Raw genomic sequence first — 27,630 nt, forward strand, 5'->3', positions numbered from 1 at the left:
ACAGCGTGCAGTGAATATTAAATAGCCATGTGCCTGGCCGCGGAGGAGGAGGGGAGACCTCCTCCTCCAATACTACTGAGCATGTGCAAACAGTCTAACGCGGCTTAGCCGCTTTTAACGCACAGCACGCAGCACTTTGTTTTTGCCTGCTGCGTTACAATGTAACGCAACGTGGGCACTGTGAACAGCCCATTGATTTTTTATTGCTGTGCGGTGGGCTGCGTTACAGGCTGCTCTAACGTGCGCCTGTAACGTCTCACTGTAAAAGCAGCCTAAAGCAATGCTTTGTATAACACCACCCCCATCCTCACCTTGATGAATGTGGTATCCTTCTTGCTGGTGACAATCACCTCTCCTGTTCGGGTTGTGGTTATGCCATGTGACGAGGGAAAACTACGGCGGGGTGGAGGAGGAGGGGGTGATTTTGATGGCTTTTCAGTTCGGTATCTGGGCACTGTCAGCTCATCTGGAAATAACAAAAAGAAAAGTATCACCAACTCCAGCTTTTTAGCCACAAAACATCCAACAAAGGCTATACATATACATTCAGGATTAGACTCATTCTAATGCCACTAAAATTTGAATGCTGGAAGCTCTTTTCCAGGCTAGCCTAGAAACTGCACTAAAAGGCAATAACGGCTATCTCCTCCAGCATGCACGCACTGAGTCAAGATGGTGACTTCGCTCTAATCTCCTCTGTCCACCACAAGGCTTTTCCCCAACTGCACACACGCTGCTGCTCCACACTCTGCTGCTTCACGCTCTGCACACACGCTGCTGCTTCACGCTCTGTACACACGCTGCTGCTTCACGCTCTGCACACACGCTGCTGCTTCACGCTCTGCACACACGCTGCTGCTTCACGCTCTGCACACACGCTGCTGCTTCACGCTCTGCACACACGCTGCTGCTTCACGCTCTGCACACACGCTGCTGCTTCACGCTCTGCACACACGCTGCTGCTTCACGCTCTGCACACACGCTGCTGCTTCACGCTCTGCACACACGCTGCTGCTTCACGCTCTGCACACACGTTGCTGCTCCACGCTCTGCACACACACAGATATTCTGGTGTCTCAACTTGTGCCTGTCCCCAGACTCTGCACTGGCCCTGGTCTGAGGGGTGATTCTGGGCAGCTGTAATCCCCCCCCCCCCCACCCCCTGCGTTTGCCTATGGCATACTCTATGTTAGCAATTGTCAGGCAGACCTCAAAGCAAGTATGAAGTTAAAATAAAAAACAAAACAGATACTCACCTAAGGAGAGGGAAGGCTCTGGGTCCTATAGAGCAGTGTTCCCCAACCCTGTCCTTAAGGCCCACTAACAGTGCATGTTTGTGGAAATCAACACAGGCAGGTAATCAGCTCTGCTGAGAACTGTGACAACAGGGGATGTAAGAAGCCCCAGGTATGTATAAATTCTTGTACCAACAACTGCCCTTTTTATGTTGTTTTGTGTTTTGTACGGCAATTGTAATGTTTGATATGTATTTCTAAATAAAGCCTGCTTTATTTTCAGTAAAAAAAAAACAAAAAAAAAAAACATCAGGTGCATGGTCACTATTATTGGCCTTACCAGAGCCCCTCCTCCCATTGGCGTCTATTTTGGTAGCAAGCTTCTGAGCTGGCTGTGGTTTGCTGGCACGGTGCTCTGGGGTAGAGGCAGAACTTCCAGTTGGTTTGTGCTTGGCTGCGAAGTCCAAATCTGGAATAGCTTTCATAAGCTCAGCCTGGGTCTCTTCCAAAAGACGATTAATGTCCTTGGCACTGTATTGAGTCAGTGCGGCTCTTTTCTCCTCCCAGTCTCGCTCTGCTGCCTGTAGTGGGAGGAAATAAAGTGTTCAGGTACAGGAGACGCTAATAACAGACAGATGGTCTCATACAAGACAGTGGGTCCAGTGAGGATACAGCAATCATCAGAGTCAATCCAGACTACATGCCAACATTTCCATATCCACAATGCATGGATATTACTATAAAGCTTCTATAAAGTCATTCAATTTATGTCCAAAATACCCCCCTGGAGGAATATTAATTGTTACGCCTGGTTCACGCTGCATGGATCAGATACTGATCCATGTAATAACTGATCCATGAGAAAGATCAGTTTTTATTTGCCATCAGTTTTTGATTTTTTTTAGCGGGCTGTTAATGCGACGCTTCAAGCGCTCCGGAAATATCCCAGCCTCCCCAAACTCACAGTCCATTTTTAAGAATGTGCCGAACGGATCCGTGAACGGATCAAACTATTAACATAGGGTCAGTTCACCTCCATTGTGCCAATGTGAACCAGGTCTTATAGTCTCTAATACCATATCCAGTGCCAAGCATTAGATGTAACAAAAACAATTACTGTATCAGTTTTTATACAAATTTATATTACCCAATAAAGTCATTATGGAGAAATAGGACGATTAGAATACATATAACATAGCCACATGTTAAAAGAAATATGCATCTTAACTTGTACTTTCATATGTTACAATGTTATTAGCAGTAACAAATGTGAGCTTAGTATACTTTTGTGCATGGTAGCACATATCTCCCTCTTGTTTCGAGGAGAGGGTACATTTTACAGAGCCACATCTATCCAACATGCAGACAGCCTGTTTCGGACTTTCTAATCGCCATCAGTGCGTGGCATGAATTGATGTGGCTCTATGGGATAGGGCTTGGACCAGTACAAAGAAATACCCAGAAAACTCATGGTGACCAAGAACCACTAGGAAAGTATGGTGGCCAAGATCCACTAGCAAAGTATAAGATGCTAATGGAGACAGGGCCTTTTTGGTCTCTATTCGCCCCTTATAATTTCCTAGTGGTTCTGAGTAACCATGATCTATCTAGGTATTCTGTAATATTCTCAATGCTAGAGTTGTTAGTGTGTAGCAAAATATATGTGGAAGCATGTGATCAATTTTGATCAGGTGACAGATTTGTAGCCTCTGATTTGCTGGTCATGATCATGTGTCACTTTTGCTTCCTGTGTGGGCTAAAACAGGAAGTGATCACAGCAAATCACAGGCTTACAAATGATCACCTCATCAAAGGGATAACATGCTTCTCCATGAGCAACTCTACTTATAGCTTCAGTAACCAGAAGTGGTGAAATGGAAGGTTTTGGAGATAGAGCAGGCATTTGCAGAAGACCTCATCCTGGTGCATGGTGAAATATCTTGAGGATTAACCTACACCTGAACTGAGAGGTGCATGGACAGGTCCGGATTTGTACTTTGTACCACCCTAAGCCAACTGTCACCAGTGTTGCAGTATAGGTAGCCAGATGCACCTTACCTGCAGTATAGGTGGCCAGATGCTTCCCCTCCCCACTTTGTAGTATAGGTGTTCAGATATTTCCTCCCCTCCCCTTGTAGTATAGGTGGCCAGATGATTCCTCCTTCCTCTTGTATTATAAGTGGCAAGATGCTTATCCTTCATACCTTGTAGTATAGGTGGCCAGATGCCCCCCCCTCCCCTCCCCCATAGTGTAAGTGGCCAGACTCTTCCCCCCTCCCTTCCCTTGTAGCATAGGTGGGGAGATGATTCCCCTCTCCCTCCCCTTGTTCTATAAGTGGTCAGATGCTTCCCCCTCTCCTTGTAGTATAGGGGGCCGGATGATTTCTCCCTTGCAGTATAGGCGGCCAGTTGCTCCCCCCCCCCCCCCGTTGTAGTATAGGTGGCAAGATACTCCACCCCCCCCCCCCCCTTGTAGTATAGGTGGCCAGATGAGGCCTCCCTTCCCTTGAATTATAAGTGACCAGATGCCTCCCCTCCCTCTCCTTGTAGTATAAATGGCCAGATATCCCCCCCCCCCTTGTAGTATAGGTGGCCAGATGTTTCCCCCCTCCCTTCCCTGGTAGTATAGGTGGCCAGATAATTCCCCCCCCCCCTTTGTAGTATAGGCAGCCAGATGCTTCCCCCTCCCTTCCCTTGTAGTATAGGTGGCCAGATGTTTCCCTCTTTGTAGTATAGGGGGCCAGATGCTTCCCCCTCCCTCCCCTTGTAGTATAGGTGGCCAGATGATTCCCCACTTGTAGTATAGGGGGCCAGATGCCTCCCCACCCTCTCCTTGTAGTATAGATGGCCAGATATCCCCCCCCCCACCTTTGTAGTATAGGTGGCCAGATGTTTCCCCCTCCCTTCCCTGGTAGTATAGGTGGCCAGATGATTCCCCCCTTGTAGTATAGGCAGCCAGATGCTTCCCCCCTCTTGTAGTATAAGTGGCCAGATGTTTCCCTCTTTGTAGTATAGGGGGCCAGATGCCTCCCCCTCCCTCCCCTTGTAGTATAGATGGCCAGATCCTCCCCCCCCCCCCTGTAGTAAATGTGGCCAGATGTAGCATAGGGGGTGAGATGCTTCCCCCTCCCTTCCCTTGTAGTATAGATGGCCAGATAATCCCCCCACCTTGTAGTATAGATGGCCAGATACCCCCTGTAGTATAGGTGGTCAGATGTTTCCCTTCTTGTAGTATAGGTGGCCAGATGTTTCCTCCCTTCTCTCCTTCTTGTAGTATAGGTAGCCAGATGTTTTTCCCTCCCTCCCTTTGTAGTATAGGTAGCCAAATACTTCCCCCCTCACAGTAGAGCCACCAATCACTCATCCCTCCACTCGCCTTCAGTGCCAAAGCTGCTTCTTCCCCTCCATGATGGCTAGATGCTTCCCCCCTCCCTACCCTTGTATAGGTGGCCAGATGATTCCCCCCTTGTTGTATAGGTGGCCAGATGTTTTCTCCCTTCTCTCCTTCTAGTAGTATGGTTAGCCAGATGTTTTACCCTCCCTCCCTTTGTAGTATGGGTAGCCAAATACTTCCCCCCTCACAGTAGAGCCACCAATCACTCATCCCACCACTCGCCTTCAGTGCCAAAGCTGCTTCTTCCCCTCCATCATCAGCCGCCACTGTGCACCTGTCTCCCACATGTGACTCGCTGGCAAGTTGCTGGGGAATCAAATGGTTTTTCAAAAAGCTGGCTGCAGAGACAGATGCACAGTGATGGCTGATGACGGAGGAGAAGAGGACGCTGGAGGTGAGTGACTGGTGGCACTGCTGTGTAGGGGAAGGAGGGGGAAAACGTAAAACATCTGGTGAGTGGACTCTGCCCACGTGAACAGCCAGATCTGGTTGCTCACGGCCAAGCACACACACACTCCACAGCCCACAGGCAACAGCAAGACAGGAGAGTTCAGTGGTCTGGCGCTTGCATGATTTTGCTATACTGCATTTGCAAACTGCAACTGTCCAGCCTGCTGCCCACTTGCCCTTGCGGCACCCTAGGCTTGCCTCTACCAAGAATCCAGTGTTTGTATGGAAGTCGCTGATGCCTCCTGACCGATCAGTTAGAGACATGGGAGAAGACATTGTTCTCCCCCACCTCTCCCCATGTGACGTCACTCCCGCGTGTCTGCACAGCCTCCGCCCTGCAATGTCTCCCAAGGATCAGCTCCCGATCCCCATTGGGCAACATAAATTGAGCACCTTAAATTGTAATAACTGATACAACTTGTTAACTACTTTAATTGAATGCATCAATGAAAGGAATTTATAATGCTTTCTTAGCATAATTGTTTTATATAATTATAGTGTTTGGCAGTAAAAAACGTAAACTATTTTTTTTTACTTAGTGATACATGATCAACAGTGTTTATTGAGTAAAGTATAGGCTCCACCAAATTACAACAATCCACAGCAGCCATTTCGTATAAAACGTATCAGCATGTAATCAGAGCAAAGTTCCAACAATTTAATATCATACCTGGACCCACAGTGCACCTCCTGGATACCCCAATCCCTGAAAGAATTGGGTCACTAATCAACTCAGGATCAACATAATAATGGTCCGCAAGCCAACTTTCCCAAAAAATTTTTTATTTAGCAGGGGAGCCCCTATGTGCGTAAATCCCCTTCTTCCATTTCAAAGCATCGTTTAATCCACAGGACTGGGTTTGGAGGCGCTGTGTTTTTTCAAAACGGAATAATTAACTTCCTAGCAATAGAGAGCGAAAAAACGATAGCTAGCTTAACATGTTCGATGATGCTTCCATCGTAACACCATGGCGTTTCTGGGAACAGTTGTCTGGTATACCTTATCAATACTATTTAATACTCCCGCCCAATATCTGCACAGCCTGGAGCAATTCCACAGCATGTACAGGAAATATTAAGTTAGAAAAATAGAGGGAGGCTCTTCTACTGCTGCAAATGAAACTTAGGTTATCCAAAGCAAACATTCAAGATCTTTTCAGGCATCTTTTCAAAACATGTAAAGGTGCCTGATGACTTCTTGTAGTGATTGGACATGCTGATAAACCATGGACAGAATACAATGGTTTACACTACCACAAGCACTGAAAGCTTGCTCCTGCTGCCCTCCACCTTTCACGACAGAGCAGAACATTTCTAAGAGCCATTATCGCAAGTGTATAAATGTAGCCATACATCTAGCGATGTATAGGCAGATTCGACCAAGAGACAAATCTCTCTCTAATGGAATCAGATAAGAGAGATTTCTCAGCTGCCCATACAGCACAGGCCAATCCCCGATCAATTTCAGCATGAAATCTCTCGGGAATCGACCTTGTGCGCCACATACGTCTGCCTTGCCACCCCGACACTGTGCCCCCCAAATGTCCCCCTGGTGCCCCGTGTAAAGTGTATAAAATTACCTCTCGACGGCCTCTGCTTGTCCCCGGCTGGCGTCCGGGATTCCTCCGCTACATACACACACGCCCCACGTGGTTTCCTAGTAAGGGCACTGGGGGAGGGGGATTAGAGGGGGCAGCGTCGGGGGTTCTGTCACGTTTGTCGGGAAACTGCACGCCGTTACCGCTGTGCACCTGATCGAGCAACATCTTGCAGCATGTGCGATCGAGAATGCAACCAATTTTAATCCCGAAATTAAGAGCAATGTCGGTTGGGCATGCACTTGGCGGCACAGATTTTCATCCAATTTGCATCCAAGTCGCCTGATGTTTGGCCACTCTAAGTGTCTAACTGTACCCTGTAATTAATTCCCCAGACTTGATGTAATGCTGGGAATACACGGCTCGATTTTCCACTCAATTCTCCTGCTCGATGGTTTAGACGCTCGATTTCCCCAGGCAATTTTCTTATCTTCCGCTCGTTTTTCTTATCTTTTTCCATTGTCCTCTATGCTGAATCGAGCAGCGAAACGATCGGGCCAGAGATCGGAAATTATCAATCTAGCCATCTTAACCACTTGAGGACCTAGGGCTTTCTACCCCTTAAGGACCGGCCACTTTTTTTCCATTCAGACCACTGCAGCTTTCACGGTTTATTGCTCGCTCATACAACCTACCACCTAAATGAATTTTGGCTCCTTTTCTTGTCACTAATACAGCTTTCTTTTGGGGCTATTTGATTGCTCCTGCGATTTTTACTTTTTATTATATTCATCAAAAAAGACATGAATTTTGGCAAAAAAATGATTTTTTTAACTTTCTGTGCTGACATTTTTCAAATAAAGTAAAATTTCTGTATACATGCAGCGCGAAAAATGTGGACAAACATGTTTTTGATTAAAAAAAAACCATTCAGTGTATATTTATTGGTTTGGGTAAAAGTTATAGCGTTTACAAACTATGGTGCAAAAAGTGAATTTTCCCATTTTCAAGCATCTCTGACTTTTCTGACCCCCTGTCATGCTTCATGAGGGGCTAGAATTCCAGGATAGTATAAATACCCCCCAAATGACCCCATTTTGGAAAGAAGACATCCCAAAGTATTCACTGAGAGGCATAGTGAGTTCATAGAAGATATTATTTTTTGTCACAAGTAAGCGGAAAATGACACTTTGTGAGAAAAAAAAAAAAAAAAAAAAGTTTCCATTTCTTCTAACTTGCGACAAAAAAAAATGAAATCTGCCACGGACTCACCATGCCCCTCTCTGAATACCTTGAAGGGTCTACTTTCCAAAATGGGATCATTTGTGGGGTGTGTTTACTGTCCTGACATTTTGGGGGGTGCTAAATTGTAAGCACCCCTGTAAAGCCTAAAGGTGCTCATTGGACTTTGGACCCCTTAGCGCAGTTAGGCTGCAAAAAAGTGCCACACATGTGGTATTGCCGTACTCAGGAGAAGTAGTATAATGTGTTTTGGGGTGTATTTTTACACATACCCATGCTGGGTGGGAGAAATATCTCTGTAAATGACAATTTGTTAATTTTTTTTACACACAATTGTCCATTTACAGAGATATTTCTCCCACTCAGCATGGGTATGTGTAAAAATACACCACAAAACACATTATACTACTTCTCCTGAGTACGGCGATACCACATGTGTGGCACTTTTTTGCACCCTAACTGCGCTAAAGGGCCCAAAGTCCAATGAGTACCTTTAGGATTTCACAGGTCATTTTGAGAAATTTCGTTTCAAGACTACTCCTCACGGTTTAGGGCCCCTAAAATGCCAGGGCAGTATAGGAACCCCACAAATGACCCCATTTTAGAAAGAAGACACCCCAAGGTATTCCGTTAGTAGTATGGCGAGTTCATAGAAGATTTTATTTTTTGTCACAAGTTAGCGGAAAATGACACTTTGTGAAAAAACACAATTAAAATCAATTTCCGCTAACTTTTGACAAAAAATAAAATCTTCTATGAACTCACCATACTCCTAACGGAATACCTTGGGGTGTCTTCTTTCTAAAATGGGGTCATTTGTGGGGTTCCTATACTGCCCTGGCATTTTAGGGGCCCTAAACCGTGAGGAGTAGTCTTGAAACGAAATTTCTCAAAATGACCTGTGAAATCCTAAAGGTACTCATTGGACTTTGGGCCCTTTAGCGCAGTTAGGGTGCAAAAAAGTGCCACACGTGGTATCGCCATACTCGGGAGAAGTAGTACAATGTGTTTTGAGGTGTATTTTTACACATACCCATGCTGGGTGGGAGAAATACCTCTGTAAATGGACAATTGTGTGTAAAAAAAATCAAAAGATTGTCATTTACAGAGGTATTTCTCCCACCCAGCATGGGTATGTGTAAAAATACACCCCAAAACACATTGTACTACTTCTCCCGAGTACGGCGATACCACATGTGTGGCACTTTTTTGCACCCTAACTGCACTAAGGGGCATAAAGTCCAATGAGTACCTTTAGGATTTCACAGGTCATTTTTGTTTCAAGACTACTCCTCACGGTTTAGGGCCCCTAAAATGCCAGGGCAGTATAGGAACCCCACTAATGACCCCATTTTAGAAAGAAGACACCCCAAGGTATTCCGTTAGGAGTATGGTGAGTTCATAGAAGTTTTTATTTTTTTGTCACAAGTTAGCGGAAATTGATTTTAATAGTTTTTTTTCACAAAGTGTCATTTTCCGCTAACTTGTGACAAAAAATAAAAACTTCTATGAACTCACCATACTCCTAACGGAATACCTTGGGGTGTCTTCTTTCTAAAATGGGGTCATTTGTGGGGTTCCTATACTGCCCTGGCATTTTAGGGGCCCTAAACCGTGAGGAGTAGTCTTGAAACCAAATGTCGCAAAATGACCTGTGAAATCCTAAAGGTACTCATTGGACTTTGGGCCCCTTAGCGTACTTAGGGTGTAAAAAAGTGCCACACATGTGGTACCGCTGTACTCAGGAGAAGTAGTATAATGCGTTTTGGGGTGTATTTTTACACATACCCATGCTAAGTGGGAGAAATATCTCTGTAAATGACAATTGTTTGATTTTTTTACACACAATTGTCCATTTACATAGAAATTTCTCCCACCCAGCATGGGTATGTGTAAAAATACACCCCAAAACACATTATACTACTTTTCCTGAGTACGGCGGTACCACATGTGTGACACTTTTTTGCAGCCTAGGTGCGCTAAGGGGCCCAACGTCCTATTCACAGGTCATTTTGAAGCATTTGTTTTCTAGACTACTCCTCGCGGTTTAGGGCCCCTAAAATGCCAGGGCAGTATAGGAACCCCACAAGTGACCCCATTTTAGAAAGAAGACACCCCAAGGTATTCCGTTAGGTGTATGGCGAGTTCATAGAAGATTTTATTTTTTGTCACAAGTTAGTGAAAAATGACACTTTGTGAAAAAAAACCAATAAAAATTAATTTCCGCTAACTTTTGACAAAAAATAAAATCTTCTATGAACTCGTCATACACCTAACAGAATACCTTGGGGTGTCTTTTTTTTTCTAAAATGGGGTCACTTGTGGGGTTCCTATACCGCCCTGGCATTTTACAGGCCCAAAACCGTGAGTAGTCTGGAAACCAAATGTCTCAAAATGACTGTTCAGGGGTATAAGCATCTGCAAATTTTGATGACAGGTGGTCTATGAGGGGGCGAATTTTGTGGAACCGGTCATAAGCAGGGTGGCCTTTTAGATGACAGGTTGTATTGGGCCTGATCTGATGGATAGGAGTGCTAGGGGGGTGACAGGAGGTGATTGATGGGTGTCTCAGGGGGTGGTTAGAGGGGAAAATAGATGCAATCAATGCACTGGGGAGGTGATCGGAAGGGGGTCTGAGGGTTTGGCCGAGTGATCAGGAGCCCACACGGGGCAAATTGGGGCCTGATCTGATGGGTAGGTGTGCTAGGGGGTGACAGGAGGTGATTGATGGGTGTCTCAAGGTGTGATTAGAGGGGGGAATAGATGCAAGCAATGCACTGGCGAGGTGATCAGGGCTGGGGTCTGAGGGCATTCTGAGGGTGTGGGCGGGTGATTGAGTGCCCTAGGGGCAGATAAGGGTCTAATCTGATAGGTAGCAGTGACAGGGGGTGATTGATGGGTAATTAGTGGGTGTTTAGGGTAGAGAATAGATGGAAACACTGCGCTTGGGTGGTGATCTGATGTCGGATCTGCGGGCGATCTATTGGTGTGGGTGGGTGATCAGTTTGCCCGCAAGGGGCAGGTTAGGGGCTGATTGATGGGTGGCAGTGACAGCGGGTGATTGATGGGTGGCAGTGACAGGGGGTGATTGATGGGTGGCAGTGACAGGGGGTAATTGATGGGTGATTGATAGGTGATTGACAGGTAATCAGTGGGTTATTACAGGGGAGAACAGATGTAAATATTGCACTGGCGAATTGATAAGGGAGGGTCTGAGGGCAATCTGAGTGTGTAGGCGGGCGATTGGGTGCCCGCAAGGGGCAGATTAGGGTCTGATCTGATGGGTAACAGTGACAGGTGGTGATAGGGGGTGATTGATGGGTGATTGATGGGTAATTAGTGGGTGTTTAGAGAAGATAACAGATGTAAACGATACATTTGGGAGGTAATCTGACGGCGGGTTTGCGGGCGATCTAATGGTGTGGGTGGGTGATCAGATTGCCCGCAAGGGGCTGGTTAGGGGCTGATTGATGGGTGGCAGTGACAGGGGGTGACAGGGGGTGATTGATGGGTGATAGGTGATTGGCAGGTGATTGACAGGTGATCAGTGGGTTATTACAGGGAAGAACAGATGTAATTAATGCACTGGCGAATTGATAAGGGGGGGTCTGAGGGCAATCTGAGCGTGTAGGCGGGTGATTGGGTGCCCGCAAGGGGCAGATTAGGGTCTGATCTGATAGGTAACAGTGACAGGTGGTGATAGGGGGTGATTGATGGGTAATTAGTGGGTGTTTAGAGGAGAGAATAGATGTAAACAATGGATTTGGGAGGTGATCTGATGTCGGATCTGTGGGCGATCTATTGGTGTGGGGGGGGGGTGATCAGATTGCCCGCAAGGGGCAGGTTAGGGGCTGATTGATGGGTGGCAGTGACAGGGGGTGATTGACGGGTGATTGACAGGTGATCAGGGGGATAGATGCATACAGTAAACAGGGGTGGGTGGTCTGGGGGGGGGGGTCTGGGGAGAATCTGAGGGGTGGGGGGTGATCAGGAGGGGGCAGGGAGCAGGGGGGGGGGATAAAAAAAAAAATAGCGTTGACAGATAGTGACAGGGAGTGATTGATGGGTGATTAGGGGGGTGATTGGGTGCAAACAGGGGTCTGGGGGGTGGGCAGGGGGGGGTCTGATGGGTGCTGTGGGCGATCTGGGGCAGGGGGGGGAGAAATCAGTGTGCTTGGGTGCAGACTAGGGTGGCAGCAGCCTGCCCTGGTGGTCCCTCGGACACTGGGATCACCAGGGCAGGAGGCAGCCTGTATAATACACTTTGTAAACATTACAAAGTGTATTATACACTTTGTATGCGGCGATCGCGGGGTTAACATCCCGCCGGCACTTCCGTATAGCCGGCGGGATGTTGCGGCGAGCGAGCGGTGACAGGCGCCGGCGGAGGATCGCGTCACGGATGACGCGATCGCTCCGCCCATGCCCTTAAATGGACCGCCGCCTCTGTGGGTGAGCCGGTCCTTAAGGGCTCCACTTCCCGGCCGCCTCTGTGCGTTAGGCGGCCGGGAAGTGGTTAATGGTTCAAAATCGAGTCGTTTACTCCCAGCATTAGATAGCAAGGCTGTAATCTGGCCCTCTCTTGTGCGTACTGTACTAGTAAGACCAGCAGGTGGAGCTCTTAGTACCTTCTATGTTTATTATTTTTACTACTAAACCTAATAAATACTGTATACAGCAACACAAATAGAAAACAATCTTATACATTCCCTTTAAAGCAGGATTAAACCGTATATAAATCATTGCCCCCCAATAAATAATTATTAAACAGTCACGAGAATGGACCTGTTGAACCTGCAGTCCCCTATTTCCGAAGCCAAGAAAGAAGTTGTTGTTTTTTGAGGAATTGCAATTTTTTGAGCGATTGTGATTTTTGTTTTGTTTTGAGCAATTGCTTTTTTCATACAGAAGTGAGCTCAAGATGGACAGTCCCCCAGGACGATTATAGAGAAAAGAAAAGTATTTACCATGGTGCCAGACTTCGGGCGTAGTAAACTATGTTACAGGTACATTACATTCATTGTGAGGATGCCAAACACAGTATAGTCCTGGTTAACCAGAACACAGGCATCCAACAGTCTTAACTAACTGGCATGCCTGAAAGGAAAGAATGGGGGTGTTCCTTTTTTGGCTTGCAGAGTGGTGCGCAGTGCAAATGACTGAGGGCCCTTTCATGCTGGCTCGTTGTGGCAAATTGCCGCACTGCTACCGCAGCCTAATATAACCCTATGGGGAAGTTCATACTTCCCACAGAAGTCATATTAGTCTAAGGCGACACAGTTTTTTTTTTTAAAGTTGGTGTCGCGGCTCGCTTGCACGGAAGCGTATTTTTTACAATTCGTTTCCGTGCACTTCGGCATACCCGAAGCAGGCAGTGATCGAAAGTCACTTTCTGCTTGGCCGATTGCCAGACAGGGAACACCATGTACAAATGAGGTGTTCCATGAAGGCCTGATTTTGGCATCACCACCACCAGCTTACAGTGTGAAACCAGCCTTACAAATCCTCTGGGTGCTGCTCTTCTTCACTCCTACAGCTCCCAGTTGCATTCTCATATGGTTCCACGGCATGTCACCTGACCCGCATCAGGTCATGTGATGTATCGGAGCCATGCACAGAGAACGCAGCAAAGCAGCTGCAGAAATGTTAATTTTAGTTTGGTTGCTTGACTTCTCAGAACAGGTATCCGGCATCAGGCAATCACAGTCAGACTTTACTGCAAAGTTAAAGACAAAAGAAATACCGAGAGCCCAAGAGGCGCTATTCGTGACCTTGAGACTATACTGTGTATTCCTATCTGTTTATTGCCTGAGGAAGCGGGAACATACCCGTGAAACGCGTTGCATTGTTTGTTTTGGAGTATATTAATAACCCTGTCGTCATAAAACTGACGGTATCTTGTCTGCTTCAAGGAGGCAAGTCCACCTCCTGAGGGATTTTAGGCCTTTTAGAACCTTTTATCCTGCTGGCGCCTTTGTTCACGCTTACATTTACTGTAATGTTCTTCTTTTCATTTATCATGTAGAGAGTTTTTTTCCCGCTTTAATCATTACAATTGCAAACGCTAATAGTAGTTCTCACCTCAACGGACACAGATTTTTCTCCCCCGACTCTCTTATTTTGTGTTTCTGGCACAGTCTGGGTCTTCACAGTCACCATTTCTCCGCGGGTAGGATTAGAGGTAAGAGAGGCAGCGTCAGTGTGACACACGGCCTCCCATTTGTTCAGCTGAGACTCATTTGTCTGTGAGAAGTTAGTCAAGGGGCTGCAGGGAAGTTCATACTCTGTGCTTTTAGAAATCTCTCCATCGGTGGCTGTTTGCTTGGGGGAAGGATTGTTAAGGTTCTCTGGTGCGCTCCACACTCCTTCATCTACTTGTCTGGATAATGGAAGAAGACAAATCAGAAAGGTGGAAGAGGACAGAAGGAAAACACTGCTCTAGGGACACAATGCAGGAGCATACAACACAAAGAAGGACGAGGCCTAAAAGCTGCTATTTATGAAAGTAATCAGGAATATGGGGAATGGCCGTGTGCTTAGCTTTCAAGAACATCAGCTTGCAATTCATACAGAAGTAGGCTATGCTAGCCCCACCGAGGTTTCAAGTTGTTAAAGGGGCACTTTAGCAAAAAACTGTAACATTTAAGAAGGAACTGTAACCAAGGATTGAACTTCATCCCAATCAGTAGCTGATACCACCTTTCTCATGACAAATCTTTACTTTTTCTCAAATAGATCATCATGGAGGTCTGTATGGCTGATATTGTGGTGAAACCCCTCCTACAGTGTGATGTCAGGACCTAGGTCCTGACTGTTACCTGTCTGTGAACCTTGTTGCATTGTGGGAAATAGCAGTTGTTTCCAACTGCTAAGCAACCAGTCTCTTCCTCTGTGCATATGTATATCTATAAAAAAACAACCTTTTAGCCTATCACAATGTTAGTGGGTGTGTTTACAAATAATGGCAACTGGTGCGGTCTAGTTTTCTTCACGTCTGCCAGTAGTAAAGATGATGACGTGAAGGCTCGTTGTGAATCAAACAACATGAACAAATTATATGGCGAATATCAATTATTGTTTGATCTCTCTTCTGTTTTTTAATTTAATGTCTTACTTTGCAATGTATTGATTTATTTTTTTTCCCTTTTCGATAAAGTTCCTCTTTAAAAGAGATGTACATTTGTCTCAGAGTAAATGCACTATACATTTTTTTTTCTTCTCATGTAGCTGTTACACAGAGTAGATATAATCACCTCATGAGAAATTCCTAGGATTTCTTTTATTTTCAAAAGCACTCATTGAGTGGCTATGCCACAGTGCAGCTGCCAGAATATTGTGCACTTGAGCAGAGAGACTGGCTGGCATTTTTGTATAGGTTTTTGCAGAGAGTACTTTCTGAAACATTTAAAGAGCAACTGTAGTGAAAATAACATAACAAATACAATGACTTATATTTTACAATGTTACTTTATAAATTATTTAGTCAGTGTTTGCCCATTGTAAAATGTTTCCTCTCCCTGATTTATACTATGAAATTTATCTCTGGTGGTGACATCTTTAGTACTGGCAGGTGATCTCTGCAGAATGTTTGTTTCTGAAAATTCCAAAGCCAGTACAAAATATACCTGGTCTCCCAGAATGCTCGGGTGGTGATAATTCTGCATATCTAATCAGCCTAGGCTAAGCATTACTGGGAGGACGGGATTACATACAATATACAGCTATAGGAAGCGTTTGATGTTGAAACCAAAAACATTATATAAAATTGATATCCTGAATAATTTACTGCATTCTACTATATGTTGTTATGGCGCCTCTTTAAAAGAAGCAAAAGGAAAAGTGTATATATATATATATATACACACACACGTATTTTTTAATTATACAGTTTTTCATCATAGTGCCCCTTTAAGTGTTGCACAGTACAGTGTATTTTCTACAGTCCAATCAAAGAGTTACCAGCGCTCAACAGTGAACTTTTCTACAATTACCAACATGGATTGTATGACGTAAATCATTACTAGGTGTACTAGGTGACGCAAAGCATAGGTACTTGGCGACATGTCAGTGGCTCACCTAAAATTTAGAATCCTGTTTTAAACCTTCCTTTCAATGAATATGAGTTATACTGTATGAATCTGACTTTCTATGAGTAATATGCAGTCAAGTGCACATCCCTGCATGAACTCTGAACTGCACACAGAAAGGAAAAAACACGGCACAATTTACAGTGCTTGTCAGGAGCTAGAAGGTTGGTGAGTGCAGAATGGACTTATCATAGCTGTCATTTTAAAACCAAGCAGCAACCTTCCATACCATAAAGCACAAAATCCACTTTAGGGCTCTTTTACACTACATCAGAATCAGAAGAATCATGCAATTCCAATTCCCGATTTTGATGCAATTTTACATGCAAATCAGATTTTTTGCAGTGATAAAAAAAAAAGTCTTGCATGCTACGTTGTAAATCGGAATTGCAGTGTGTAGGGGGCCTTAGAATGTTCATTGGAATCAATGGCCTGAGCAGCCTCTTGTGAAATATGTGCAGATTTGTAATTTCATGAAAAATAAGGGCTTGTGGAAACGAGATGTGTTCTCAGCACCACGTAGCAACGGCTTTGGGCACAGCCATTGATTGACAGTTATGTTAATTACGGCTATAACGGTACAGAGGGGAATCACTGTAATTTTGGTGCCGGCAATAGCCGTATCCTGAATTATGTCTATAGGGGGACAAACTAGGTTATCAGTAGGGGAATATATTTGTTGTCTTCCCCTAGTTTACAAACACCGGTGCATATGACAGACACAGGCCTCAGGCCCTGCCACCAACTGGGGCCCCAAACCCTGCAAGCGACACCAAAGGGGGAGTGCAGGTGAGCCCCGGAGCTCCCCCCAAAGGAATCACCCCTTTGGTGAAGGAAACTACCCCTGAATTGATGTTGTATGTGGGGTTGGGGGTCCCGGGTGGTGGCAGAGCCCAGGGCCCTCACCTGTCATGTGCACCATTGTTTGTGTTATTAACCCTCTTCTTTGCAGCTCCTAGTATTCAGTTCAGTAATAGGGAGGAGGGCAGGAGAGGGTTACACACTCTTCTTTTTATGGCTGAATCTTTGCAGCTTCTGCTACAGGTGAAACTCCAAAAATTAGGATATCCTTCAAAAGTCCATTTATTTCAGTAATTTAACTTAAAAGGTGAAACTAATATATGAAATAGACTCGTTACATGCAAAGCAAGATATTTCAAAACTTTGTTATAATCTTGATGATTATGGCTTACAGTTTATGAAAACCCCAAAATGAAAAATCTCAGACCATTAGAATATTGTGAAAATGTTCACTATTGTAGACTGTGGGGTTTGGGGGTCCCCTACTTTGCCGTGCACAGGTAGAGCCGTCTCTCGACTTCCCCTACACCCAGCTGAACACCACCAGATCCATACACACACTTATGGACAGATTTGTGTTGCTCTGCAATGCAAGTGGTCCTGCATTATACATAATGGCACCCACATTGCAGGGCTGGTCCCATCCAACTATACTGAATAGGACAGCATTGCATTGCCAACAGCAATACAAGCAGCAGTGTGCACCCATAAGACCTGCCTGCCTATGTGTCTGAAGGCCTTGCATATTACACACTGAAATGTGTTGCTGAAATGAGCTCAGAAAAGCGGCAGTGTGCCCCGACCCCAATCTGTACCATTTTTTTTATGTACAGTACTGTAACTACATTTTTCCATTGAAATATAAACCGAATAACATTAGTAAATGGGGCTTGTCTAAATATACTCATAAAATGTATGCAAAAGGTCCCTCCAGCCCCTCTCCACTTTATGCTGGTGAATTAGAGTAAATTAACCCCATCTAGTGATAGATCATACACAAAATTGCATGTAGGTTCTGGATACCCAGCTCTTTACATGTCACCTTATTGCTATGGGTCACAGGGAGCCTTGTAAACGTTCCACAGAGTAGGGACACCAAGAGCCAAATATAGTGCAGCATGTACTGGTAGTTGAATTGAAGTATGATAGAGTAATAATCTATACTCACAAAGCAGCGTTACCTCCAAGGCAACCACTGTATAGGTAGGTGGGGAGATTAGACCTGACCCCACTCAGGATTAAGAACACCCCTTCACCAGGGGTAGACTTAATATAGCGTAGTATGGATACAGAAGCGCCGAAAGGATAAAAGAATCTAAAAAGTTTAAAACATGAGGAGGCAGTGGTGGACTTACCTCCTCCAAGCAAACACAAAAATTGCCAATGTATTTGTCAAATACAACAAGTTTATTTACATACTCCGGGGGACAAAGCAACACGTTTCGCAGGTTTGATCCTGTTTCATCAGGCAATAACAACGGAGCAATAGCATATGTTGTCAGTAGAAGAACCAGGGTGCCTGGCAGAGGTGCCTGGCACTTCTACTGACCACATATGCTATTGCTCCATTGTTATTGCCTGATGAAGCAGGATCAAACCTGCGAAACGCGTTGCATTATCCATCCCCCCCCCCCCCCCCGGGTATGTAAATAAACTTTTTGTATTTGACAAATACATTGGCAATGTTTGTGTCTGCTTGGAGGAGGTAAGTCCACCACTGCCTCCTCATGGTTTAAACTTTTTAGATTTTTTTTATCCTTTTGGCGCCTCTGTATCCATACTACGCTCTTTAAACGTTCCGACCCTTGATGATTGAAATCTACACCCTCTGTGTCCTGCTTTTCCTGCAAGGGGGTAGACTTCAGTCAGCCATGGTCTCGTCGCTCATGCCGTTAGCAGCGCTGCACCCGCTCACAGCACAGCTTCCGTATCTTGGTCAGGAGCAGATTTCATTGGCTCTTAATCTCACGATTACTGTGAGACAAAGGGCCAGGACTGTCCAGTCCTAAAGTAGTTAAAGAAGACAAGAACTTCAAACTACAAAACAGAACTTAATGTCAAGAAACCCAGACTGTTTAAATGAGGGACCAAAAAGGCAAACGAGATCCCTAGGTAACACTTTCATTTTTACCCTTATATTTTATAATACAAGCTGTTTATTTTGTAAGTCTTTCTCTTTTTCATAATAATTTATGCACGCTTTACCTTTTAATATTCTTGTTTTCAGTAAGCCAATCCCAAAACGCTTTGGATTGTCTGGGGAAGGAGTATAAACTCGGTCAGGTTTTTATTGCCATCTGGGCACCCTAACTGCCTCACACAGATATACCCGCTCTATTAATGTTTGTAATTGTGATTTACACCAACCAAATGTTACCCGGTTTCCACTAAAGTGAACCTAAAAATAGGTGCACAGCCTGACTCATCCTGCATGCATTTATTAGCAATCTATTACATCTGTACTTTCTGGAATAATTGTATTTAAAGTTCCCACCTGGTACCATCCAGTAGCTCCACATTGCCAGTAGAGTTACAGTTTCCTCCCCAGCACACAGCAGATCACCTGACCCAGTCCACCTTCTCCCACTGCAGCTCATCTCTGTGTGATAAAGCAGTTACCCCTTCCCACTCCCTCCAAGTGTGTTTATCAAAGCCATGTGCATCTGTTATCACCTGCCCTGCCTGCAATAAGAGACCATTTCTCACTGCTGGTTTATGTGCGATGCAAATAACTTTGTGAATTGCAGGTTATGATATCTTCCACACAATATGCATTAAATAAAACAAAACAAAACCTAAAAAACAAAACAAAAAACATGGGCCTGAACTAGGGCTTCAGCAGCTTACAAGGAGTACTGAACTGGGATTTCACATTCTGTATTCTGGTTCATACTTGCGTATCTGGGCTAGCGTGTCTGTGACGTTCTTGCATCGCTTCAGCAGCCCATCCAGGCGGTGTGGCTCCTCCTTTAGGAACTTCACAGCCTCCACCTCCACACGGAGCACAATTCGCATTTTACTCTGCAGACTGGGGAACTGAGCTGTGAATAAGAATATCCAGAGAAATACAGTATGAGCAGGGAGAAAGATACAGAGGTAACGAGTCAACAAGAGAATTAGAATGAGCTCAGTAAATCAGAGTAGTGCATGTTAGTTTGATCTAAAATACAATGATTGCATATAGAAATAAAATAGCTGAAATTTGATGAAAACTGGAGCGAAAGGAATATGGAGGCGGGCATCTAAATGCCTTTAATAAATGCTGTTATCTGGCTGTCATGCTGATCTATGTGCTGTTGTACCAGTGGAACCACACTACTGATCCACATATGGCACTACTTCTGGGCCTGTCATCAGGTATTGGAGGCTGAAGAGGAGCATAACAGTTCCGGAAAAATGTTTGGATTTTTAACTATACATGGTGTTCAATTTCTGCTGGATTACTGTGAACATTAATCTTAATGTTAAATTACATTTTTGCCTGTAACTTACCAAAATGTGGCAAGCAAGGGTCTAGTACACACTTTAAGTATAATAAAAATTTCAAACACAAAATCATGGCAAAAAATACATTTAATTTTCTCTTTCTGTCAAGTCACAATTTCCCCACTTTTCTCCTTCTGGCAGAAAAAGTGCAGTTTTTCAAATGCATTTTTTCAACATTTAAAATTCCAGTTCATGTGCAAATTTTCACATGCAGGTTTCCAGAGCATGTGTAAATTTGCATTCCAATGCAAATTTTAATGGGAAAAATGCATGCGAAAAAATGGAACTCTGCCTTCGCACTGCTGGACGTGCACGAGTGGTTTCAGCTGCAGGCTCATCTACACCACCAAGGAGACTATATTACGTTCTTTTTACTTCCGGTTTCCTTCAAAGCAAAACTAAATTGAAAGTGTTACCCCATTTTAGCAAAAACATCACTAAAACGTGCAGTATATCAGCATTATATATATCTAGCAGTTTATCTAGTATATCTAGCAGTTTTCTAAGTGAAATCCATTAAATGTCATCTGACAGCTTTGGTTTGAAGCTGCTATGACTTTTTATGAATCTTGCTGGAAACTGGCAATAGTGTACAACATACCCAGAAATCTCCACTTGGTTTAACAAGTATGTACAACATGAAAAAAAGTGTAATTTAAAGCTTGTTTACACTATGAGCGTTTGTGATCTGCTTTTAAAAGTGCTGTCTGTACCATTTTCTGAGCGCTTTGGCTTAATGGAAGGTATAGGGAAGCGCTTCTATGAATAAATACATTGTATTTATTCATTTCCGGGTGAAAGAGTTCACTTCCTGACTGACGTCAGGAAGTGAAAAAAAAATCGCTCTGCAAAAGCATTCGAAAGCTCAGGGAAAGGTGATTTTAAAAAAAACGCAATAAATCGCTCAGCGCTTGCAATAACGCTGGCGATTTATAATGTGAACATGGCGATTTATAATGTGAACATAGCTGCTGCCTTCACATGAGGCAGTTTACTGCAGAAAAAATCATTCCAGCTGATGAGTATTTTTTACATGCATGTGGATTCTGCAATGCGCACGTAGCAGTTGGGTGTAATCACTTCCATCTCAGTAACAGCTGTCACAGCCGTGAATGACTGAATTACCACTTCCTCACTAAAAAGCATGTGGAGAGGGGAACTGCACAGTAATTGCAGGTATATCATTCGTTATTGTTTGTTTTTTCTTAGGGAAAGTGGAGAGGACTATGGGGACTGCTATCTTTATGCCCCCCCCCCCCTCCCCCCGGTGAGGCAGGTATAGGTGCCTGCAGTATAGGTTAGCCAGGTCTAGTTTCACCCAGTATAGGTAGTCAGCTATAAGTCCCCCCAGTATAGGTAGCCAGTATAATTGCCCCCAGTATATGTTAGCCAGGTAGGTGCATCCAGTATAGGTAGCCAGTATAGTTGTCCCAGTATAGGTTAGATAGGCAGTTGCCTCCAGTATAGTTTAGGTAGGTGCCCCCAGTATAGATTACCTAGGTGGATGCCTCCAATATAGGTAGCCAGTATAGTTGCTCCCAGTATAAGGTTAGATACGTAGGCTCCCCACAGTATAGGTTTATCTAGCTAAGTGCCTCCAATAAAGGTAGCCAGTATACTTGCCCACAGTATAAGTTAGATAGGTAGTAGCCCCCAGTATAGGTTAGATAGGTAGGTGCCCCCAGTATAGGTTAGATAGGTAGGTGCCCCAGTATAGGTTAGATAGGTAGGCGCCCGCAGTATAGGTTAGATAGGTAGGCGCCCCCAGTATAGGTTAGATAGGTAGGTGCCCACAGTATAAGTTAGATAGGTAGGTGCCCACAGTATAAGTTAGATAGGTAGGTGCCCACAGTAAAAGTTAGATAGGTAGGTGCCCACAGTATAAGTTAGATAGGTAGTAGCCCCCAGTATAGGTTAGATTGGTAGGTGCCCCAGTATAGGTTAGATAGGTAGGTGCCCACAGTATAGGTTAGATAGGTAGGCGCCCCCAGTATAGGTTAGATAGGTAGGTGCCCACAGTATAAGTTAGATAGGTAGGTGCCCACAGTATAAGTTAGATAGGTAGTAGCCCCCAGTATAGGTTAGATAGGTAGTAGCCCCCAGTATAGGTTAGATAGGTAGGTGCCCCAGTATAGGTTAGATAGGTAGGTGCGCCCAGTATAGGTTAGATAGGTAGGTGCCCCAGTATAGGTTAGATAGGTAGGTGCCCCCAGTATAGGCTAGATAGGTAGGTGCCCCCAGTATAAGTTAGATAGATAGGTGTCCGCAATATAGGTTAGATAGGTAGGTGCCCCAATAATGGAGGGGGGAGTCAGCCGCGGGGAGGGCGGTCCGACTTCTTCCTCCCTTGCTGCTGGTCTCTGCATAGCTGCTGATACACGCTCTACTTCCTGATTAGCAGCGTTTCTCCACAGGTGAGTTGCGCGGGGAAACGCTGCCCATCTCACTGGCGAACGGAGGGGGCTATTCCGGGTGTCTGGAACCTCCCCTCTGCACTGAACTGTGTATTCAGCCAGGGAAGCCCGCATAATATAAACATATCTTCTCCCTTCTTACTTCGTCTCATTCTCCCTCCCTTCTTACTTCTGATGCCTCCCTCCAGCTAATAGAATGAGAGAGGCAGCCGAGCTTCCCCCACAAGAAGATGCAGCCTGAAGAGAGAGAATGTTGATTCTGGAGTCCCCAACTCTCCACAGCACAGAAGTGTCAGACATGATGCAATTAGAGAGCAGGCAAGCTGGTAAATATGCACAGCATGATGCAGAGCTTGCCTGGACTCGGGGTCCGTGGGCAAAGATCTGTCTGGTCTCTCCCCATTGTTATAATGACTGCATGTGTGGATAAGGTGTTAAACAAGTTGAAAAGTTTTTGACAGTCCCTAGACTCCAGGAGGGCTTGTTTCTGACTTGTGCGGGAGACTGGCAGGGACAGGAGTCCGATTACAGGCAAGTAGCCTGTCTGATGTGGGACTGCAATACAGATAAGTTCTCTGCTCCATCTCAGGCTATTCTCAATTTCTCCACTCCTCTCTCTGGGCTAGTGCAACGCCAAAATGACAATAGCAATCGCTAGCAATTTGTGAGTGTGATTTTGTGAAGCTATTTTCAGAGCGATTTTTGAATGAATCGCTCAAAAACATGCTACATGCAGTATACGTGCGATTTTGAAAAAGTCACAACGCTGCTGTAAGAACACTGTCATAGGGTAACATTAGCCAAGCGCTTTACAAATCACTGTTGATTTGAAAAATGCTCAGAAGCACTCTTGGTGTGCACCAGCCTCCCTCATTCACCTTTGTTTCCCTCTTCTCCTAGTGCTGGCTGTGTCTTCTTGTCATACAGGAAAGCTAAATAAAAGTGCAATTCTGGTGAGGCAAAATATTATTATTTAGTATTTATATAGCGCCACCATCTTCCGCAGATGCATATATCCCTGCATCATATGGGTATCGCTTGCGCTATGTGACACTATGTGGCATATTCCACTGAATTGTCCAAACTAAGTCTATCTCCCGTTCCTCTCTCGGGGAGTTGTTCCAGCGCTGTACCCCGTTCAAATTTGCTGCTACCAGAAGCCCTCAGAAACACTCGTGTCCTTGAGTACTTCCAAAGATAGGCAGCTCCGTAATACGCCAGCGCACTTTTGTGCATGGGCAGTATGGAGCCACCTGTATTCGGAAGCACTCAAGGACATAAGTGCTTCTGGACTTTTCAGGAATTCCCCCCTTAAAAATCCTGCGTTTGTCCCTGCATCTCTTCTATGGATTGCCGTCCAAATCGCACTGCAGCACGTACTCATATCCCTATAGCCATGCAGGGCTAAGCGATTCAAATGCATACTCGCATATCTGCAAGAACCAGCATGGGTCTTTCTAAAAGTAAACCAGCCCTTACAATCTGATGCATATTACTGATAAATGCAACCGCAACAGGCCCCAAGTTAAGCCCCTTATGCCCATACAAGGCATGTCACTCAGCAGGGATCGGCACCCAATCCCTCAAGCATCATAGCAGGGCTGAGTCTCTACAGACGCGTTTTGTTGCTATCCGGGGGGAGGGCTTGGGGGATAGAGCAGCATGTGAGTGATGTCACACTATGGGCAGGGTAAGTGGTGTGAACAATGATCTCACCATCTTTCGGCAAAAGGGTTCTGCCATGCTTAGCGATGGCTGAGCAGTCAAGGGTGGTCAGTGGCTGCTGTGAACATGCTGGATTCTCGGCAGAGGATATTTTTACCAACCACCTTGGCAGAGTTTTATCTAGCATGTGTACAGGGCTTAACTATTAGGAATAATTGTGTTATACCAGGGTTTATGCACAAAGAATGTTGCATAATTTGTGTAACTTGCTTTATGCCTGCATTGCTTGTGTAACAGGCAAAGTAGACATTACAAGGGGCTATACGAGCTATGAAAATGATGCCATGCTGTAATGAATAGCGGAGATACCACCGCGCGGGCAAGCGGCAGGGCGGCTATCTCCGCGTCCCAGCTGGCGGCCTCTGCCACGCAGCAGCATGTCACTGGTTCGCCTGGTCCTTCTAGTGCACACAGATTGAGAGCTACGCGCGCGCGCCAGGCGATAGGACCTTTATGCTAGCAGAAGGGGAATCAGCTGATCATGCCGATCAGCTGATCCCAGCTAGGCTCCGGATTGGCTGAGTGGCTGGGGCGGCGCGCTGTAGGTATATATAGGACTTGCCTGTTAGTTGCAAGTTGTCTGCCGTTGCGAATGCTTACGTGTATAAAACAGAGAAACCGAGAGCCCAATATAGTGTAGTATGTATTGGACCAGGGAGAATTAGTGTGGAGTAAGTATTATACTTACAAACATGGGTTACCGTTTAGGCAACCACTATATAGGCAGGTGGGGAGATTAGACCTGTCCCCACTCAGGATTAAGATGTTGCTCTCTGAAGAAGGAAAGGAGGGTTTGTCACCCTTCCAACCACCAAGGGTGGATATCTTGACAAGTAGATGTACATAGGCGCCAAAAGGATAAAATATGCTAAAATGTTTAAAATATTCGGGTGGCGGCGGTGGACCGGCCACTCAGAACTAGACTCGATGCTGTCACTTAAGATAAAGACAATTTATTCACATACTCCATGAACAGAACCGCAACGCATTTCACGGGTACATTCCCACTTCCTCAGGCAATAAACAGATAGGAGTACACAGTACAGTCTCAAGGTCACGAATAGCGCGTTGCGGTTCTGTTCATGGAGTATGTGAATAAATTGTCTTTATCTTAAGTGACAGCATCGAGTCTATTTCTGAGTGGCCGGTCCACCGCCGCCACCCGAATATTTTAAACATTTTAGCATATTTTATCCTTTTGGCGCCTCTGTCCATCTACAAATGCTTACGTGTGAGCACCCAGACCTCAGTCAGATCTTACAGCGTGTTAGAAGCAGCCGGAGCTGGGAATTCACACTTAGCCAGATTCTGTTGATAGCCTCTATTGTATTGTTTATGTACTAGACTAGTTCCCAGGTGTTGAGACCAAGGACCTCACACCTAAGACTAGGATATTGCTGTATTGCTACTGTCATCTACTAGACTAGTTCCCAGGTGTTGAGACCAAGGACCTCACACCTAAGACTAGGATTGTGTAATACTGTTACCAGTTATGATCTCTGTCTTTCCTGACCATTCTCCTGCTTACTGATCCGGTACCTTTGCCTATCTGTCTACCTGTTGCCGACTTAGCCTGTACCCGGATACCGAATCAGTTTTCTGTCTCTGTACCTTGCCTGTCCGTGTGTTGCCGACCTGGCCTGTCTGACCCTTCTGGTTGTCACTTACTCCTTGGGTGATCAGCCTGACTGTACTACTGGTGACACCTAACTCCCTATGTGTCCATTAGCTGCAAGAGCCACCTGCTCCTCAGGTGGACCATCTTGCAGTTCAGTCAGTGGTCTCTACCCCATAGGAGTCCACTGGCTGCAGTACAGTCTGATTCCCAGTCCATCAGGGAATCCTTGGTTGCAGTACAGTCTGTATCTCCTCTTCTTAAGGAGGTCAGCTTCAAACACAGTCAGTGGCCACCTGCCCCTCAGGGGTCCACTGGCTGCAGTGCAGTCCAATTCCCTGCTCTACAGGGAATCCTTGGCTGCAATAGTGTCTGTATCTCACGCTCCTCGGGAGATAACATTTCTTTACTGTTACACCAAACACTTTACCACACTAGGTGTCCTGTGTCAAGCTATCCTAGTATTATTGGTGATTCTGCAGATCACTACATAATCAGGTATAGCATCTGTATTATTGGTGATACTGCAGATCACCAATAATCAGAGAAATCTGTGTTGCTGACACCAATCGTTACACATGCATTATGCACTTTGTACTGACTGCACACGATAAGTTTACCAAGGCGTAGCGATTATACCCCAATGTCTACCAAAATTCTTGCAATAAGTAGAACTAAAATGGGAGGCTGTTTTTTTCCTCGAGTGGTATTTCAGTTTAAAGCATTCTAATTCCTGAATAACTATTTTCGTATAACAAAAGTTTTCCTGTAAGGGTGATTTATCATCAGTTTTTAATGTTCTTTACCTTTCAGGTCAGTGAGTGTCTCTCCGAGCTGCTTCAGCACCACAGCTTTTTCCTCCAGCTCCTGTACAGAGATCAGACGATGGTTGTGCGCAATGTCCCTCTTAATTTTGTCCACAGATTTCTCCAGATCACTGAAAATGATAGCCATGGTGGTTAGAATAAAGTCTAATTCAAGGAGCTTGAACATAGTATAACACAGGGAAAGCGGGAGACAATCTGGTGTAGTATTTCGGTATTAATTTAACGAAAGTTATCAAATAAATGGGTACTCGCACCCTTTTGGTTGACCAACCTGCAACCAGTATAATTGCATGTGGGGAAGTACCATACCCACTAGGCCTTTGAAGTAGAGGTGTGGTCGCTTATCCAAAAGAAAAATACAATTTGTTTTCACATTTTAAAAAACATAATATTTCAAATTTCTGACCCCCAAAATGGGGTGGGGACACATGTAGCTAGTGACTGGAGGTGCCCAATGAAAGAATTAAAAAAAATAAAAACTGCTTACAAGGAAGGTAACTATAAGCTTACCTTCAATGATGATAACGTTCAAAGTTGAGACAGTTTCACAAATAAGGACAAAAACAAAGCATTTTGTGTCATAAAGACTCTTCCTCCAAAATTCAAGGAACTGTGTCCCCAACTACCCTCTTTCATCCCCCATCCAACAGAATGCGGAGTCCCATTGCCCCCAAAACCACCTCCATACTTATCTGTAGGGTCTATAACTTCAGCAGCAACTTAATCCCCTTTCCCTCAGTGGTGAGACATGAGTCTTATCTTTAGACCAGGCTCAGACCCTAATGTATGCATTCCAGGGTTAACCAGCCAGGCCCA

The 27,630-nt window shown here is 45.0% G+C and overlaps 1 protein-coding gene across 27 annotated transcripts in view; it reads right to left on the reverse strand.

The window, feature by feature from the left end:
* SRCIN1 (SRC kinase signaling inhibitor 1) overlaps positions 1-27,630 on the reverse strand; it is a 1,481,450-nt gene that overhangs the window by 158,904 nt on the left and 1,294,916 nt on the right. For 24 of the 27 annotated variants that reach the window (XM_068262488.1, XM_068262500.1, XM_068262499.1 and 21 more), the window contains 6 exons: positions 26,794-26,924; positions 19,641-19,788; positions 18,953-19,003; positions 13,941-14,238; positions 1,576-1,816; positions 312-466 (listed from right to left, as the gene is read on the reverse strand). In XM_068262488.1, coding sequence (XP_068118589.1) covers positions 312-466; positions 1,576-1,816; positions 13,941-14,238; positions 18,953-19,003; positions 19,641-19,788; positions 26,794-26,924 — 1,024 coding nt within the window. The remainder of the gene's footprint in view (positions 1-311; positions 467-1,575; positions 1,817-13,940; positions 14,239-18,952; positions 19,004-19,640; positions 19,789-26,793; positions 26,925-27,630) is intronic. The other 3 variants (XM_068262513.1, XM_068262512.1, XM_068262492.1) reach the window with 1 other exon arrangement.

The sequence above is a fragment of the Hyperolius riggenbachi genome, chromosome 12, assembly GCF_040937935.1.
Source record: "Hyperolius riggenbachi isolate aHypRig1 chromosome 12, aHypRig1.pri, whole genome shotgun sequence".
In the NCBI taxonomy this organism is placed as follows: Eukaryota; Metazoa; Chordata; class Amphibia; order Anura; family Hyperoliidae; genus Hyperolius; species Hyperolius riggenbachi.